This window comes from Contarinia nasturtii, unplaced genomic scaffold (genome assembly GCF_009176525.2).
Source record: "Contarinia nasturtii isolate CC-2019 unplaced genomic scaffold, AAFC_CNas_1.1 Cnas_scaffold_493, whole genome shotgun sequence".
NCBI classification, from domain to species: Eukaryota; Metazoa; Arthropoda; class Insecta; order Diptera; family Cecidomyiidae; genus Contarinia; species Contarinia nasturtii.
The window spans coordinates 317,348-334,631 of record NW_022197846.1 but is presented as its reverse complement, the minus strand read 5'-3'; the positions used below and the strand labels follow the sequence as shown (position 1 = coordinate 334,631).

The window sequence follows — 17,284 nt, the reverse complement described above, 5'->3', positions numbered from 1 at the left end:
AGAACCGCAACTGGATGATGTTATATGTGTATGCGTGTTGGTGTATCGGTGTTTGTGGCAACGCAGGCCACAATGGAAATTTTATTCGCTAGACTCTTTCACTTTGTTCGGGTCAGTACACGAGTATAGACATAATTTGTGTTCGCTCTTGAAATATTCTACTAAGTAAGTGCCTCATTGGATAATATTTTAAACTTTTTTGGTTTCACACAGAAGTGCTTAAGATTACTAATTTAACTTCGATCGATTTTTTTCTAAATTTTTATCATTTGCTAGTCAATTGTACAGAATTTATTGCATTTTTACGATATTTTCGGTAATTTTTCGGAAATAATTTTTTTGTTAGTGAGAGTGTGTTCAAAAATTGCACGTGGCAACTATCGATGGGTGTATATTAAAAGCAACGAGTTGATTCATTGAACTTAAAAAAAATTATTAAACATCAGCGAAACTAAAAGTTTTTTTTACACTTTTGCAACGAAATCAATTGCAACATGATTGAAATGAAGGCGTTTGCAAATTTTTTTCGGATTTATGGCAATAATTTAGCGTTATGTGTTCAATGAAACCGACACGTGGTTTTCGCTGCCGGCCGGATTAATTCGGCTTTAATTTATATGTTTGCAAAAAAAATATTATTTCAATTGATGCCACACGTCGCGCGCATTTAAAAATATAATTTTTTATTGTAATTTTTGTACCATATTTGTTGGCAAGTCATTTTAAATTTCAATTTCACCATATGAAATTAACCTCACAATAAGAATATGGTTGCACAAAATATTCTCAGTGTTGATTCATTTTCAAAATGGCCGACACACAAAAATTGAACAATCTCTTTGTTCCAGTGGCTAATCTACGTATATACACATACACAGTTGTATTCTTCAACACCGGTTCTCTTATTTTATCATGTATATTGCATCTCTATCGTCACGGTTAGCTTCGGCGACTCAAAGCACGTTGCCATATGAAATAGCTATACGTAGCCGCCATATTGTTTAAACGCCATTCTTTCACATTTTATATTCCACGCAACGGAATTCGAAATTTTGCCTTCGTTTAATTATACAAGCTGTCGACAAAAAAATACGAATAAAAAATTGAAAAATATTATAACGATATTTGCCGAAACTATATCGCCGTGAGTCAGCATTGTGAGAATGTAACACCACATTTTTTATTTGCAATCAATTTTGACCGCCGACATTCTAGAAAGTATCTCATGCATATATGTGTGTGTGTGTATGTGCGCATATGTGTGTTGAGTTCCGCTTCGCAAATGCGCAAGAAACAAGAAGAAACATTTTCGTATAAATTATTTGAAATTCTTTTTTTTTCGTGTCATGCCATTGAATCAATTGACTGCATATATGAACTGCAGCCACTGAAAGCCGACTTAAATCAAATTAACTGGATTGTGTTAGTAATAGACGTGTGACATCGTTTTGCTTCATTGAATCGATGCACATTTTTCTTTCACTGTTCATTTCTCCTCCTTTCTTTTCTTAACGTGATTTCTTCACTGTACAACGACATTTGCGTGGCCAAATTTTCTAACCTAAAAATCCATCGTTTTAACACGTGCATAGTCAATTCCTAGCAATTTGATAAGTTTCTTGAGCAAAGTATTCTGTGATTCCATTTGTAAGATTTTTTTTTTATTCAAATTGATTTTGCGAGCTTATGAACAAATTTTTGTTCATAATTGAATTTAATGATGATATTCATCCCAGTTCTGCTACTGAAAATCAATGTAGAGAATCAAAATACCAAAACCCACTGAGAATTCATATCAAGAAATCAATTTGAATTAAGTTCAATATATTTCATAGGCTAAATCGTTCAGGTAACTAACAGAGTGTTTTTCTTTTCTTTTGTTTTTTTTCTCGATTTTTTGTTTTGATTCAAAACATAGTTCACGATGGGTAAAGAAAAGGTCCATATTAACATTGTCGTCATTGGACACGTCGACTCTGGAAAATCAACCACTACTGGTCACTTGATCTACAAATGCGGTGGTATCGACAAACGTACCATTGAAAAATTCGAGAAGGAAGCCCAAGAAATGGGTAAAGGTTCCTTCAAATACGCTTGGGTTTTGGACAAACTTAAGGCCGAACGTGAACGTGGTATTACCATCGATATTGCTTTGTGGAAATTCGAAACAGCCAAGTACTACGTCACCATCATCGACGCCCCAGGCCATCGTGATTTCATCAAAAACATGATTACTGGAACATCACAAGCCGATTGCGCTGTCTTGATCGTTGCTGCTGGTACCGGTGAATTCGAAGCTGGTATTTCAAAGAACGGACAAACCCGTGAACACGCACTTCTTGCTTTCACCTTGGGTGTAAAACAATTGATCGTTGGTGTTAACAAGATGGACTCAACTGAACCACCATTCAGCGAATCACGTTATGAGGAAATCAAGAAAGAAGTCTCCTCATACATCAAGAAGATCGGTTACAACCCAGCCGCTGTTGCTTTCGTTCCAATCTCAGGATGGCACGGAGACAACATGTTGGAACCATCAACCAACATGCCATGGTTCAAGGGATGGGCCATCGAACGTAAAGAAGGTAAAGCTGATGGTAAATGCTTGATTGAAGCTTTGGACGCCATCCTCCCACCATCTCGCCCAACCGACAAAGCTTTGCGTTTGCCATTGCAAGATGTTTACAAGATCGGTGGTATTGGAACAGTGCCAGTCGGTCGTGTTGAAACTGGTGTCTTGAAACCAGGTAATTATTTTTCTAAACTTATGCTAATTTACAACATTTTTATAATTCGTCAAATGATTACGAGCTGGATTTTTTTTTAAACTGAACTAAATTACTCAACAATTAATTCGTCGACACTTTTTTTTTCGTTTTATTTAGGTATGGTTGTTGTTTTCGCTCCAGCCAACATCACAACTGAAGTAAAATCAGTTGAAATGCACCACGAAGCTTTGCCAGAAGCTGTTCCCGGTGACAATGTTGGTTTCAACGTTAAGAACGTCTCAGTCAAAGAATTGCGTCGTGGTTACGTTGCCGGTGACTCAAAAGCCAACCCACCAAAGGGTGCTGCTGACTTTACCGCTCAAGTTATTGTCCTTAACCATCCAGGTCAAATCTCGAACGGTTACACTCCAGTCTTGGATTGTCACACCGCTCACATCGCTTGCAAATTCGCTGAAATCAAAGAAAAAGTTGACCGTCGTTCGGGTAAAACCACCGAAGAAAATCCAAAAGCCATCAAATCTGGTGATGCTGCTATTGTCAACCTTGTCCCAACTAAACCATTGTGTGTTGAATCCTTCCAAGAATTCCCACCTTTGGGTCGTTTCGCTGTGCGTGACATGAGACAAACTGTTGCTGTCGGTGTCATCAAGGTAAGAGTCGTCATTACTTCGCCATTTTACTTTGGTTTTCAATAAAATTTCATTAAAAAAAAAAGAGAAAAGAAGAAAAACAGTTCAAAAACATGAAACTAATCAAATCTATTTTATTTCTATTCTTTTCTTTTCTCCCACGCAGGCCGTCAACTTCAAGGACGCTTCAGGTGGTAAAGTCACCAAAGCCGCCGAAAAAGCCACCAAGGGCAAGAAATAGCAACCTAACAAATATTTCACATCAATTCTTTTAACATCAACGTGGTTTTTGAAAAAATGTTATTACTTCTTCCATCGCAAAGAATTCCGACGAAAAGAATACGAGCTATACTTCATTCCGTATTAAAATAAAGAGAATTAAAAAAAACTTTTATTTTTATATACAACACATTCAAGCACCCCAATTAAAAGAATGAATCGAAACAACACGTTTTATTTTTTTAGATAAAATAAAATATAAACTCTATTTAAAAGTAGGAATCCCATGGTAACATTGTTTTCAGTAATCCGCATTTTTTAAAATGAATAAAAAACACACATAAAAATAACATCAAAGTATTTAATTATAGCCCAAAAAATAAAAGAAATTGATTGCACGGAATAAAATGGAAAGAGTTTTCTTTCAATTTTTATTTTGTTTCCTTTTTGGCACTTCCTTCTACAATTGTCAATTGGCTGAATTTGGTCTGTTATTTTTTTTAGTTTCTGAATGATATTCAACAATTTGGTGAAAGGTTTGTATGATATACATGATTGCTAATTATAGTAACTTCTTTCAAGCATCAAAACTCTGTGTAATAAATTACTAAATGAAAAAAGAATAAAAATGTGAGGATAAAAAACGAAAAAGCACCAATTTTGTTTAAGGTCGTTTTATTGCATTCACATCTCTTTACAATATTTGTCATCTTCTTGATAAATTATTTTTTATAAATTAGCTTAGTTTGATTAGTGTTCCCAACATTTGGAGACCATACCAAAATGCACTTGACTAAAAAAATTCCAACCCACACATTTATACAGCTTCTTTCAAAACCAATCAGTGGAAAAAAGAGAAGTATAAGTCAAATTAGATGTCTTCGTTCATATTTTATTTTTTAAAAAATTAACGTAAAATTCGGCATTCAGAAGAAAAAAACGTGGATTATAAAAAATAAAATTGATCAGTACTCAGTGATTTTCACAACTCACATATTGATAATGCAATACAGATACAAGTTTTCGATTCGGGCGCGACATTATAGTTTGTTTAAGATTTTTTTTCTCTCTTATCAGTGTTGTTTTAATGAATGCAAAAATCGAAATGAATGATGATAATTTCAAAAATCTAAACGGTGTTCAATGTTGCTATGATAACAAAGTAGACATATTTATTGGGAAAAATTCGTGAATTGGCGATTGTCTGCACCAAAATGATTCCATGGTTCTGCAGAAAGTGTGCTATTTTTTATACAAAATGCACATTTTAATTTGTTTTTCATTTCTCACAATGGATTTCGCCAAAAAAAAAAAATATTTTGCATTAACAAACATATTGCTTTGTTTGTTCCTCCTTTTTCAATTGGCTTCTATTAATTGTTAAATACGTTCAGCTGAATTGATACGAGCGAACACAAAATACAAATACTTGGTATACATTTTGTTGATTCAATCGGTCAACAATCAACATACTCCATAAAAAAGCGTGGCCATTCATTTTATCCATGCATTAAATTTATTAGTTTTTTCTTTGTTTATTACATTTGATTTCAATGAACACAAAGGAATAAATTGAACGAGTAAAAACGGACTATAATGTAAAACATTTCACAAAAAAACACAAAAAATAAAAAAAAAATTATCGTTTTCGCCTGTTTAATTTTTAAATTGGTTTGAATCCATCGATTCATTATGCATGGTACTTATGTTATTCATTTTTCGGTGCTCACACAGACGCTCTATTTTCTACCATTTTATTTATTTTCATGCTGTTGTATGTCATTTAATTACATTAAAGGATTGTTTTTCATTTTTTAAAAAGTAAACAAAGATGAGCATCCGATGTGATTATTCATCAATCTAAATAAAACTGTCTTTATTATTATTATTCTTTTAATTTAGTTTCAGTCCATCCCTTCAGTTTTTTTTTTTTTAAGTTAACTCACAAAATGTAAACAATTAAAAAAAGCGCTAAGCAACAGAGGAAAAATAAGAGAATAATCCATCCAAATCTTTAACCATTCATTAGATATTTTTCTTCCTCTGGTTACATTTGCTTGGTTCTTTATAAAAATTTATCGTTAGCTATTGTAATTGTTTGGCTTGCGATTTTCATTTTATTCATTTTGTTTTTTTACGCATAAATCCAAAATTACAAATAACTTTAATCAATAACTCAATCTCATTTCAGAACTTTTATGTCTAAACTCGTACATTTTTTTAATTGTGTCAATTTATATTTCTTCACTTCTGTGAATTTAAATTTTGGCATTCAATTCAAATGAGTAATAATGTGGAAAAGATCAAGGGCTGGTGTGTGTGTGTGTGTGTGGGATAGAGAAAGAGATAAGAAAAAAAAAACAAATGTTCATTTAAAAAAAATGAGACTATATTTATTATTCATGACTTTTTACGAAATTCAGTAAAGGAAAACGATCAACACAGTTCAACTGCTGATTAAATTAAAAATCAACTCAGAAAATCCGCGGAGAACAATTGTAGAGCTAAAGCACTACTGAATTTCGGTGAAAGCCATTTATTAGAATTCAATATAAATGGAAATTCCCTGGCGTAAACACAAGGTCTTTCAAAAAAACTGTTTTTTTTTGTTTACTTCGGTTTCTGTTAGTTAATTGTTTGAGTTTTTGTTTTTCTTTTTGGTCATCTCTTTGATGAAATGGTTAGAATTTGTGTCGATTATTTTGAGTATGCTGATGTATTTTGCATGTATATTAATATGTGTGATTCATTAGTTTATTTTAACTTGCATATTGTTGTTTTTGTTTTAATTAGCCATAATTTTTTTCCCTATCAACTTATAAATGCGGCTTCTGTTAAGATTATGCATGCACAACTGCCAGATCAACGATGAGAAATTATATCGATGATTTTCCTAACATTTTTTTTACTATTTTATTTGTTTTCGTTTTTAGTATTGTATTTTTGTTGTTTTTTTTTTCGTCCAAAAGATGTTCGATTGTTTGTTTTTCATTAGCTATTTCATTTATTTATATTAAATTTGTGTGCTAAGAATTTTCCTTGCGAATGAATTTCTTTGATGAAATCTCGATTCTTGCTGTTCTTCTGATCCTTATTGTTTTGTTTTTTTTTTTAAATATCTATGTGTGAGTGTATGTTGTGTACGCATTAGCGTATATACATTTAACATTCAATTGTTTTTAAATATTGCTGACTCAATGTCTCAAAGAATTCATTTTTGTCTTCTTCATTTAATAATTTAAGAACATGGTGTTGTTTTGTTGTGTATGGTATGCAATAAATTTTATTGAATTTTGTTTTTTTTATTGTTTTTTAATAAATTTCTTGTTGTTATAAATTTATTTATTGTGGCGGGACGAGCTTGAAATTGAAGGCTCTATTCGTTCAGTTATTTATCAAGAGCAGTGTTTGTCTTAACAGCAATAACACACTCCTCTCCACACGATTTGAGTACGGTGCACTGAAAAATAAAAAATGAAAATCGAAAACGAAAGGAGATATGTTAATTAATCAACATTTTGGTATTATGATGATGGTGTTTGTTATCAACGTTTAACAAGAACAGCAACATACAAAAGTTAGCTCAGATAACGAATGTATTGTTATTGTTATTGCATATAGAATGCGCAATGTTTTTTTTTACAGTTCCATTGTTTGCAACAAATCATGATTTAATGAAGAAATGATACATACCAACAATTCTTTGCCAGCATCGAAATCAGAACGCAATTGGGTGCCCAAATCGCCATCTGGAATCTTAAGATCTTCGCGAAGATCACCACCGTCGGTCATCAAAGTCAAGTATCCGTCATCGCTGATGTCAGTCAATTGGTAATCTTCACGTTTGACGTGTGGGACGTCCATGTTGTGAGTTGATGGACAGATATCTTCGTATCTGATGAAGAAATTCAAATATTTATAAACAAATTTCAAGCGAATATATTCACTGTTATTTGATCCATTATGAATTTACTTACTTTTTGCCGTTGAAGATGTCAATGCCGACCATATGGACTTTAGCGTGTCCGTGTTTTCCGGTTTTTGATGTTGACATTTCTACAATTTTGCATGGACGTGCTTTCAACATGACGAAACCGTTTTTTCGCAATGCTGAACATTGCATTGGGAAAGTACTTGATGCACCGGAGTCACCAGTCTCGAAATGTGCGTCCTCTAAATCGGCCATAATGATGAATTTAAATCGTAACTGGTAAGTTCAACAAAAAATAGAAACAATGACTTTCTCAAAAAGCTGATGTTGGGGCGGTAGTTCCAAATCTATTTTGTTTATGACATTTTCAATCGATAGATTCCGCAGCATTGGTAAATGAAAGAAACAAAAACAAAAAAAAACCATTAGTAAAACTAATTTTAAATCAATATCATCGAATGAAAATATTTTCTTAAATAAAAATACATCTTTTAACAATATTTAAAAAAAAAAACAATGTATAAAAAAATATTGTGTTTCTGATAAATTTTCTTTGAAATAAAATATTCGATAAATTTTATTCCATACACACAACCAGAATTACTGTTCCCACCCGAAGCACACTGCTTTAATACGGATATAACAATTAAAGTAGCCGGCTTAATAAAAGTGGGGTAAGATGCATTCGCGTTCATAAATGGATATGAAATAAAGATGGCTATTTGGTGGCTCTTTTCTTCGATAGATACTATATGAATGTATTTATGAAAAAAATGAAAACCGAATTTTCACTCTTGAGCAGTGTATTTTCAAAAAACGGATTTTTGGATTTTTTTTTGTAAAGCATAATGGTTGTTTCAATATTACTTATTTTTATGATTAAACCTTCAGAACAGAACACTTTTCAAAAAAAATTGTAAAAAAAATGTAAAAAAAATATTGTGTTTCTGATAAATTTTCTTTGAAATAAAACATTTGATAAATTTTATTCCATACACACAACCAGAATTACTGTTCCCACCCGAAGCACACTGCCTTAATACGGATATAACAATTAAAGTAGCCGGCTTAATAAAAGTGGGGTAAGATGCATTCGCGTTGCCATTACTACATGGTTTTACATGGATTATTTCCGACCAATAATAACACATAGCTAAAATTTATGGGCCGAAAACGTGAGGAATTATAGACCTATACCTACACAATCACGCGACCAAGAAACATATATGCAAATAACATTGGCGAAATGAGTAAATCGCTTTTTCGTCGTAATATTGCTTAACCTTAAAATTTTGAGGGTGAAATGATACAAAAAGTGATAAATTCACTACTTGCCTACAACAAAACATTACTTGTTGTGCACTCAATTTGATGAACAAAAATTCAATTTGAATTTCACAAAATGTAAGCAAAGTTTATAGAATGACAACAAGAAAAAATATTCGATAATAGAGTTGAACAGAAAAAAAATCGAAGAAATCAATTACCGATTAAAAGAAATTGTTGAATAGAGGAGTTATCACTTTGACAAGATTGATTTGAAATAACATATTGTGCTTGTGGAGTGGATGTCGAAACAGACAGATTCACTACGTCAGCAAAAATTCACCTTGAACAGTATTGGTGTACAAACATATTTTTAAGACAGCAGCAACACTAAAATGTGCGTTTCATTTCATTTCGATTCTCTTCTTCTTCTAAGTGCCTTACGTTTGTTCGAAAGATTTTCAACGTATTTTATCACAACTTCGTCGTATACTTGGATTTGATTTGTTTGTGTATTCGCTATGTATATGTGGTGCGATTGAATGTTGGAAAAATAAATACAATATAGAAATAGAAAGAGATAGTACGCAAAATAAATTGCAAAAATTATGGTTAAATTTAAAAAGAAGCTATCGCCAAAATGCCACGATTAAATCATTCATTCAAAGCTTGAATCAAATGTGATATGAATGACCACCGAAAGTTACAGCAAAAAATTGTTTAAATTTCATTTAATTTTTGATTTGTTTGTGTATTCGCTTTTGCGAACTATATGACAAACGAAATAAGCAAAGGAAACGTGTTTGGGTTGTCCATACCTATGCACACATCCATCTATATTTCATACTTATTTCGACGTGTACAAGAAAATGCCGGAACGCAAACCAATACAAATGCAAGAAAAAGGTTTCGGTCATGAAATTTTGTTGAGCTGTGACTTCGCTGCAAAGTAATGTTGTTGTCGCTGTTGTTATTGTTGTTATTGTCGTAGCTATTGTTGTTTCATGAAATACGAATTGTACGTATATTACTGTATTTTTTTATGTGTCGAGAACAACACTATGAAAATGCAAAACAACTGAAGAAAATGACGACAAATACTATATCCCATACAGACGACCGCCTGGCAAAATAGCTGCGAATCAACAATGTATTCAACCGAATTCAAGTACAAACACACTGAAACGCACACAATTCACATTTGCTCATGATAGAAGGATGACACACACTTAATTTTATGCAAGCAAACGGGCGACCACATTTACAATATTCAACAAAGACATTCCGTCAAGAGATTTCTAACCAATAAAGATAGCTAGCCCGTTTTTTTCTCATTTCGAAATGAAAATTTGAAGAAAAAAATAAAAATGCATTCTATTGTTTCGATTATGATTTAGATATATGCCGATGAACAAACGGAATATTAATTATTATGATTATTATATATAAGGCGATGACATCTTCGAAACCGTATTTCGAAACGTTTCAGTTTTAATTATGGAGATGGGCGAAATCAAAAATTGAAAAAGAAAAAGACTGGCTTTAAATTTCATCGTTGAAAATTAAAAAAAAAAATGTTTTCCGGATTTTTTGTCACCAATTTATCAATTAATTGGCCACGCATGTCAGTGTTTTTTTTTATTTTTCTTTGCGAATCTATGGCAGGGAATTGCACGCCTTTCTTCCAGAAAGAATGAAAAATAAATACACAATACGATCTACTTCTAAGTCACTTATTTGCATTGCATTTTTTTTGGACGATATGCATTTTAGAATGCCAAATTTTTTGCATTTTACTCGATATTTTTTGTTTGAAATGTATATCGGATCTATGGCCACGCGAATACAGCGAATTGGAAATGAAGTTCCTTCACACCGCATTTTTTTGTAACCAATTGAACTAATTCCATGTAGAACGACCGAACAGTTGTTCACTCGAACATTAAGCATAAGAAAGCGGATTTTTTGTTAAATTTTTTTGATAAAACACAATGAATAATTACAGATATCGATTTGTTGGCAACACACAATTTTTATCTACACAATTTAAAATAATTAGTTTAAAATTAAATCGAAAAAATGGAATATTTTCAAAGATGATTTAGCTACTCACATGTGATTGAAATGGTTGTCGCACCAAGAAGATCTTTCTGATGATGGCGCTTCAGTATATTATTCGGTGTTTCAATCATCGAACATTAGTTAACACACACTACCAACCAATACACAAGCAAATATGGTCGACATTTTTTCTATTTCCTGTGAAATGTCAACGCAAAGTCCGTATGTATCGTACCATGTGGCCATTTGCAAAATTCGCCGCATACATACTGTGAGTGTGTATGGGGCAAGACACCAAAGTTCGCTGCACAAAACATACATACACCACAACATATTCGACTGTCATGGATTTTAGTGTTGTCAGCGCAACACATTTTTTTAATCGTTGTTTAAAAGCAAGAAAAGTATATTTGCCGCGATTTTTGTATATTTTCAAAACATATACACATGCATGTGTTTACCAGGCCACAAACACAATAATAATTGCAACGCAAGCGAAACCTAACGGAATTCTTGAAAAAATAGCGATTCCAATTCAGAATTGAGTGGAGCCGACTGCTGAACGCATATCACAAGTCGAGAAGCGAACGAAAAAAAAAAATAAAAATAAATAAGACGCACACAAAAATTGTCAAGCAAAAATGCCGCCAAAAGTAACAAAAAAAATGTTATTAGAAGAAAATCGTTCGTTGAAGAACATTTTGCAACAAATTCACAATTTGACTGCACCATTTGTAAATTGCAATAACGAATTGCCACAAATGAATGCCGTTGAAAATGTTCCAGAACAAATGACAATGGAGATAAACACATCGATTCAAAGAAATGCAACAGTGAATCGAGAAATCATCGTACCGATAACGAAAAATGCACCGAAACGCCAGCGCAGATCAAATCCAAAGAGCAACGATTCGGGTGATTTGCTAAAGTATTTGCAATTGAAAAAAGTAGCATCGTCCATTAAAAAGGAAAAATCAATGTCGAACGGCACATCGAAATTAAAAATCGAAAAAGCAACGAAAATGGAAGAAAACAGAGAAGCAAAACTTAAGGTGGTACTCGAAAGATTGTCTCCGTTAGAAATCGAAAAATGGTTGCCGGCTTCCCAAAAACCTCCACAATTCCAACAAAAGCGAAACGAAGAACAAGAACAAAAATCAGCTCGAAAACATTTAGCACGCAAAGCAGCACCGATCAATCTCAAAGAATTCACACCAAAAGAGTTGAAAATTTTTATTAACTAACATTTGTTGCTAATAGCAACTTGCTATATTCATTTTATGTTTGCGCATTTTCAGTATAGTATATCAGCAGTGTTGATACCTTGTTATTAGATATAATACCCAAAAAATAAAAAATTCATGAAGAAAACAAAATCATAAATGATCATAATCATTGAAATAAGAGAATGAAAATCAAAATAAATTAATTGTAAGAGAAGACAAATAAATAGAAAATTGTTCTTTGTTAAATCATACATTTCCATAAAATACTTGAATTTTCATTTGGATATTGAATTGATCAGTTAAGCTGGAAACAGGAATGCAGAACATAATCGAGGTAAGCTATGAAATACCGCCATCTTTGGACGCGATTCAGTATTAATTGAATGCGATTAATTTGTTCACACATTTGAACAACACGCACACGAGCAACCAAACAACGATTTAGCTATTCATATAAACGACTTCGACGGTGTTGCTGTTTTGATTTTGACATCGCAACAAGTCTCACCTTACAGGCCATTCAATGGTACGGTCAAAACAGTTTGTGTTGATTGCTCGTAACACCCAGCAATTTTATTTTGTTTCGTCTAACATTATTTGTTTGATTGTGTGAATTTGGCTTTCGTGTTCTAACTTCTGTCCAATTTGATTTGAACTTATTATTCTTTTCTAATTTGATTACAAGCCAAAACATTTCATTTTATTTCTTCAATCAAATTTTGTGCTAGTTTTATTATTCGTTTAAAATCGAAATAACTATTTAAAAAAAAAAATAAACGGTTAAAAATTGTTGATTGAAAAAAAAAACCACCCGCCTAATAAATATTCACAAAGAAATGATAAATCATAGCTTTCTTCGATACAAAGACTCTTCATTGTATAGTTAAATATAAAAGCATATTTGAATTTTGTGTGCCAGAAAAAGTGAAAGTTTTCATTTTTACGCTTCCTATGAATTTCGTTGAATTGAATTTTTGTATACGTCTTGTTCAAGCATATACAGAAGTAGGCAAGTTCATCGGAGTGTTTTCCATAATTGTGATCAAAATAATACGCGTATTGTGGAACGGACTATTTTGAAAATTGAATTTGACCAAAGCAATGAATTGCTGAAGTTATTTTTTTCTTAAACAAAACGTTACTTTTTCACAAGTTTGGTGTAGATTTGATTTTCGTCATTTGTTTGTTATCGACATACAATATTACTTTTAAATAATAATAATGGCATTAACACAAGAGACCTCAAAGACAAACTATAATTTTGTCGCCCGAAATTTGCTAGCTGGAGGTAAGTAATGGACAAATTATTTTATGCAATTCAGAAAATAGATAGTATGGTCAATTTGATGGAATTCAAATCGACTCAAATGAGACTTATGATATGGTAATTCATTAGTAGAGGCTTGGATTTTAATGAGCTATGTGGTAACTTGCCACATCATGATGGTTGACCGGTTTTCAAAACGATCATCGCATCCATTCTCATTAAGCGGAAACATTTACCAATTAACATTTTACTTCTTTTGTTTGGCCAAATTACGCACAAATTTCACAGAATATGTTGTTACCTCAAATATTTTTTATAATTAGACCTTAATCACCCTAAACGCGAATGATTCATTATAACCTCTACACAATCAAAAAGCTTTCAAAAAATTGTGCTGGTGATAACCATCATGTGTCATGTACTTAACATTTACATTTCACAAAATGTTCACGGACATTTTTGAATTAATTTAATGCCGGATTGCGATATTTTGGTTTTTGCATAAAACCCCCTTTAAATAACGATTTATGTTTTATGGTTAAATGATTTGAGTGAATTTAAGCGTTGTAATCGCTGAATCGTATGTCTGCTTTCGGATTTTTTGTTTTCGTTTCAAATGTGATCACTTGCTATAAATGAAATATTTTACATAAACAACCGAAACAAAAAGAAAGAGAAAGACAGCGATGAAAAAAAGTAATGCACACACATGAACATATGAAGCTCCTGTGCATCTCGATTCATTGGGCTCTGTTAATACACATATGTGCGATCCATCAATCGGTAAGGTAATAAAAATCAACTACTAATTCTTTCGAACGTCCAATAAATAGGTAAAAAAAACTTTCTTTTTTTCAATAAGAAGAAAATGATATAATGGAGTTTTACCAAACCAGCGAACGGAGCAGACAAAAAGAGAATCAACTGAATGGCTAAAAGCAAGACGATCGTATTTGCTATTGTTGCCGTTGTGTAGTTGTTTGTTTATCGATTACATTAATATTTACAGTCTATGACTTGCACGCAGTTTTCATTGTTCACATTTGAGCAGATAGTGCTGTTTATTTTATTTTTGCTCTAATCAGAAGGTTTCTCTTCATGGCGGCTACAAATCGTATCTTTTTGCAAACAAAACGCAAATCAGAAAAATGTACTCCTTGTTTAATCAATTATTAATGACAAACAAAAGATTAACTAATGGTGTTTATCGGGAATCGATAGCCGTACTCATTCATTTTAAACATTCTCTTTTATCAAAAATGAATCGGAGCCAAATGTTGATGCACCACATTTGCAAATCAACAAAACCTTCATATCAGATATGCGTATCCGTTTGAATGGAATTCACTGTACTATTAATGTATATGATTTATGCAAATGATTATGCAAGATAAAAGATGATGAAAGATTAATTCGAAAGTTCAAAATCTGGACAAATGGTAATATAGCTTCTTATTCTGATGTAAAATTCGACTGAAACTTGAAGTTGTAAACAAAATATTAATGGAAATTTTATGCAGTGCTTCATTTGAAATGGAGTGAATTGAGATTTCGTGTTTCATTCATGGCTTGTCCGAAGCCAGAAATAAAGATGAATGCTATAGTGTTAATACAGAGATAAATAACCTTTAAAGTATCGGCGACGAGTACACAAGTAATGCTTAAATGGTTTGCTTTCATTTTTTCAATAATATTTGGATCTGTATTTGAGTTTTGCATTTTCACATAAATATATTTCGATTCATTGAACGAAGATGAGCACATGATTGCTCAAAGTCATTTGACTTAAGCCAATAATTACCTATCATACAATTGAATAATGAATGAAAAAAAATTCGCGCATTGTATTCATTGAATATTTTTATGCTTTAATTCAACAGGTGTAGCTGGTATGTGTTCAAAGACTGCAGTAGCACCATTAGATCGGATAAAAATTTTGCTGCAAGCGCATTCAAATCACTATAAACATTTGGGTGTGTTCAGTGGCCTTCGACATATCGTACGCAGAGAATCATTATGGGCACTTTACAAAGGCAATAGCGCTCAAATGGTTCGAATATTTCCATATGCAGCAACACAATTTACCGCATTTGAATTTTACAAAAGAGTAAGCAAAAAATAACTGAAATAAAATCATATTCAACACATCACATCCCATTGTTCCTACTTTATTGTAATGCATTTTATTGTTTACAGTATGTTGGAACATTGATACCAACCAATAGACTCATCAAAAACTCGGATAAATTCATCGCTGGGGCTGGCGCTGGCGTTACAGCCGTAAATATTTCAATTCAATTGAAATTAATTCACTAAATTGACCGTCATGTTTTTTTTTTGATTGTTTTTATTTTGATCAGGTGACATTGACCTATCCGTTGGACACAATCAGAGCAAGACTTGCGTTCCAAATTACCGGTGAACATAAATATGCAGGCATCGTACACACAGCTCTTTCAGTTATAAAAAATGTAATAATTTTCTATTATAAACGGAGACACAATCACGCTAATGATATTTTTCTTCATTTGTATTACTTTGCAGGAAGGTGGTATTCGTGGATTGTATCGTGGCTTTGTTCCAACTCTAACCGGTATGGTTCCATATGCCGGTTTCAGTTTTTATTGCTTTGAAAGTGTGAAATTCCTTTGCATGAAATACTCACCACAATGGAGTTGCAACAAATGCGATAAAAATACAGGTAGGCGAAGAAAAAGAAAACAAAATATTAACATATCCAGACCAAATGTTCGATTCGGAAATTAATTTTTCAAATTTAAATTTTCAGGTGGCCTAGTTTTAAATATTCCTGCCAAACTTTTAGCCGGAGGTTTAGCTGGTGCAATAGCTCAATCTTTTTCGTATCCCTTGGATGTGACGAGAAGAAGAATGCAATTGGCTATGATGGATCCAGCAACGGCTCGATTTGGGTACGTTATTTTAAAAAAAATTCAATTTTCTTTATGCTGAAGTTTCATGCTTATTTACAACAAAATATAATTACATTATAATCCTGTTATGTTTTTTGGCTACAAACTCAATATATCACATTAATAAATGTTTGTTTCAGAGTTGGAATGGTCACGACACTCAAGCACATTTACAATGAAAATGGTATTGTACGAGGTCTGTATCGTGGAATGTCAATTAATTACTTGCGTGCAATACCGATGGTCGCTGTCTCATTTTCTACATACGAGGTACTCAAACAAGCACTAAATCTTGACACTGGCATGAAAATTTAATTACAGCCGGTCTTTTTTCCGGACAACACACACATGACAACAAAGTTCATGCAATAGTTGTTAAAAAAAATTCAAATATTTTTTTCTTTTAATTTGTTTACCTGTTTTATTGAAATTATTATTTTTGTAATGTTGAAAATGTATGAAAAATGCAATTTGTCAAAATGAATCAATTGCATCACATTAATTAAGCAAAGACTAAGACAGTAGGTAGTATTTGCCTTCAGTGGCATAAAATAACTTAAATACCTTGGTCAAATGTAATTAAATCTTCCAATACGTTAGTCATTAGATTTTCCACAAATCAACAGCCAATGGTCATCATGATATTAGTTAACCAATATTGTTGAATTGTTTGTGTCTGGGCGTATTATTTAAAACAAAATATGCGTGTATTTTTACATTGTTAAAATATATTGATTTTTTACAACTTTTATACACGATATTTTAGTACTAGTGTTAGGCCAATTTTGCCCAGCCTTCTAGATGAGCGAGTCAAATATATATATATAAAAAATGTATTTTTTATGAATTTATTTAAAATGCGTTGGAATTCAAATTATTAAAATTTTTTATGACTTTTTTCATAACATGATTAAAACTTTGTAAACTGAATACATTTTTAGTGCTGTTTTCTTTAATTTTACATAATAATAAATGAAATATGAATGTATGTATGAAAAAAAATGAAAACCGAATTTTCACCAAAAC

General features: G+C 32.2%; 3 protein-coding genes and 3 non-coding genes across 8 annotated transcripts; 3 read left to right on the top strand and 3 right to left on the bottom strand.

Annotated features, from left to right (window-relative positions):
• Window positions 1–47: 47 nt before the first annotated feature.
• Window positions 48–3,927, top strand: LOC116339019 (elongation factor 1-alpha 1). Its single transcript, XM_031764621.1, has 4 exons — window positions 48–165; window positions 1,919–2,747; window positions 2,886–3,379; window positions 3,525–3,927. The coding sequence occupies exons 2-4, from the start codon at window positions 1,925–1,927 to the stop codon at window positions 3,597–3,599; spliced, it is 1,392 nt and encodes a 463-aa protein (XP_031620481.1). The 5' UTR covers window positions 48–165; window positions 1,919–1,924; the 3' UTR covers window positions 3,600–3,927.
• On the top strand, window positions 1,713–1,789 carry LOC116339360. The gene has a single exon (XR_004200989.1). It is a non-coding gene; the product is annotated as a small nucleolar RNA snR61/Z1/Z11 (small nucleolar RNA).
• Window positions 3,928–6,829: 2,902 nt separating the features above from the next.
• On the bottom strand, window positions 6,830–11,020 carry LOC116339033 (eukaryotic translation initiation factor 5A). 3 transcript variants are annotated; one of them, XM_031764638.1, is made up of 4 exons: window positions 10,888–11,020; window positions 7,555–7,855; window positions 7,271–7,472; window positions 6,830–7,037 (listed from the first exon to the last, which is right to left on the bottom strand). In XM_031764638.1, the coding sequence occupies exons 2-4, from the start codon at window positions 7,761–7,763 to the stop codon at window positions 6,966–6,968; spliced, it is 483 nt and encodes a 160-aa protein (XP_031620498.1). In that variant the 5' UTR covers window positions 7,764–7,855; window positions 10,888–11,020; the 3' UTR covers window positions 6,830–6,965. The 3 variants fall into 3 exon arrangements, with proteins under 3 accessions (XP_031620498.1, XP_031620499.1, XP_031620500.1); XM_031764639.1 differs by lacking the exon at window positions 10,888–11,020 and adding an exon at window positions 10,778–10,871; XM_031764640.1 differs by lacking the exon at window positions 10,888–11,020 and adding an exon at window positions 8,996–9,089.
• Window positions 8,043–8,184, bottom strand: LOC116339358. Its single transcript, XR_004200987.1, has one exon. It is a non-coding gene; the product is annotated as a small nucleolar RNA snoR639/H1 (small nucleolar RNA).
• Window positions 8,451–8,592, bottom strand: LOC116339359. The gene has a single exon (XR_004200988.1). It is a non-coding gene; the product is annotated as a small nucleolar RNA snoR639/H1 (small nucleolar RNA).
• A 1,821-nt stretch (window positions 11,021–12,841) lies between the features above and the next one.
• LOC116339023 (graves disease carrier protein homolog) lies at window positions 12,842–17,094 on the top strand. Its single transcript, XM_031764628.1, has 7 exons — window positions 12,842–13,349; window positions 15,209–15,435; window positions 15,525–15,608; window positions 15,689–15,799; window positions 15,873–16,029; window positions 16,117–16,258; window positions 16,399–17,094. The coding sequence occupies exons 1-7, from the start codon at window positions 13,283–13,285 to the stop codon at window positions 16,571–16,573; spliced, it is 963 nt and encodes a 320-aa protein (XP_031620488.1). The 5' UTR covers window positions 12,842–13,282; the 3' UTR covers window positions 16,574–17,094.
• The last annotated feature ends 190 nt before the right edge of the window (window positions 17,095–17,284 follow it).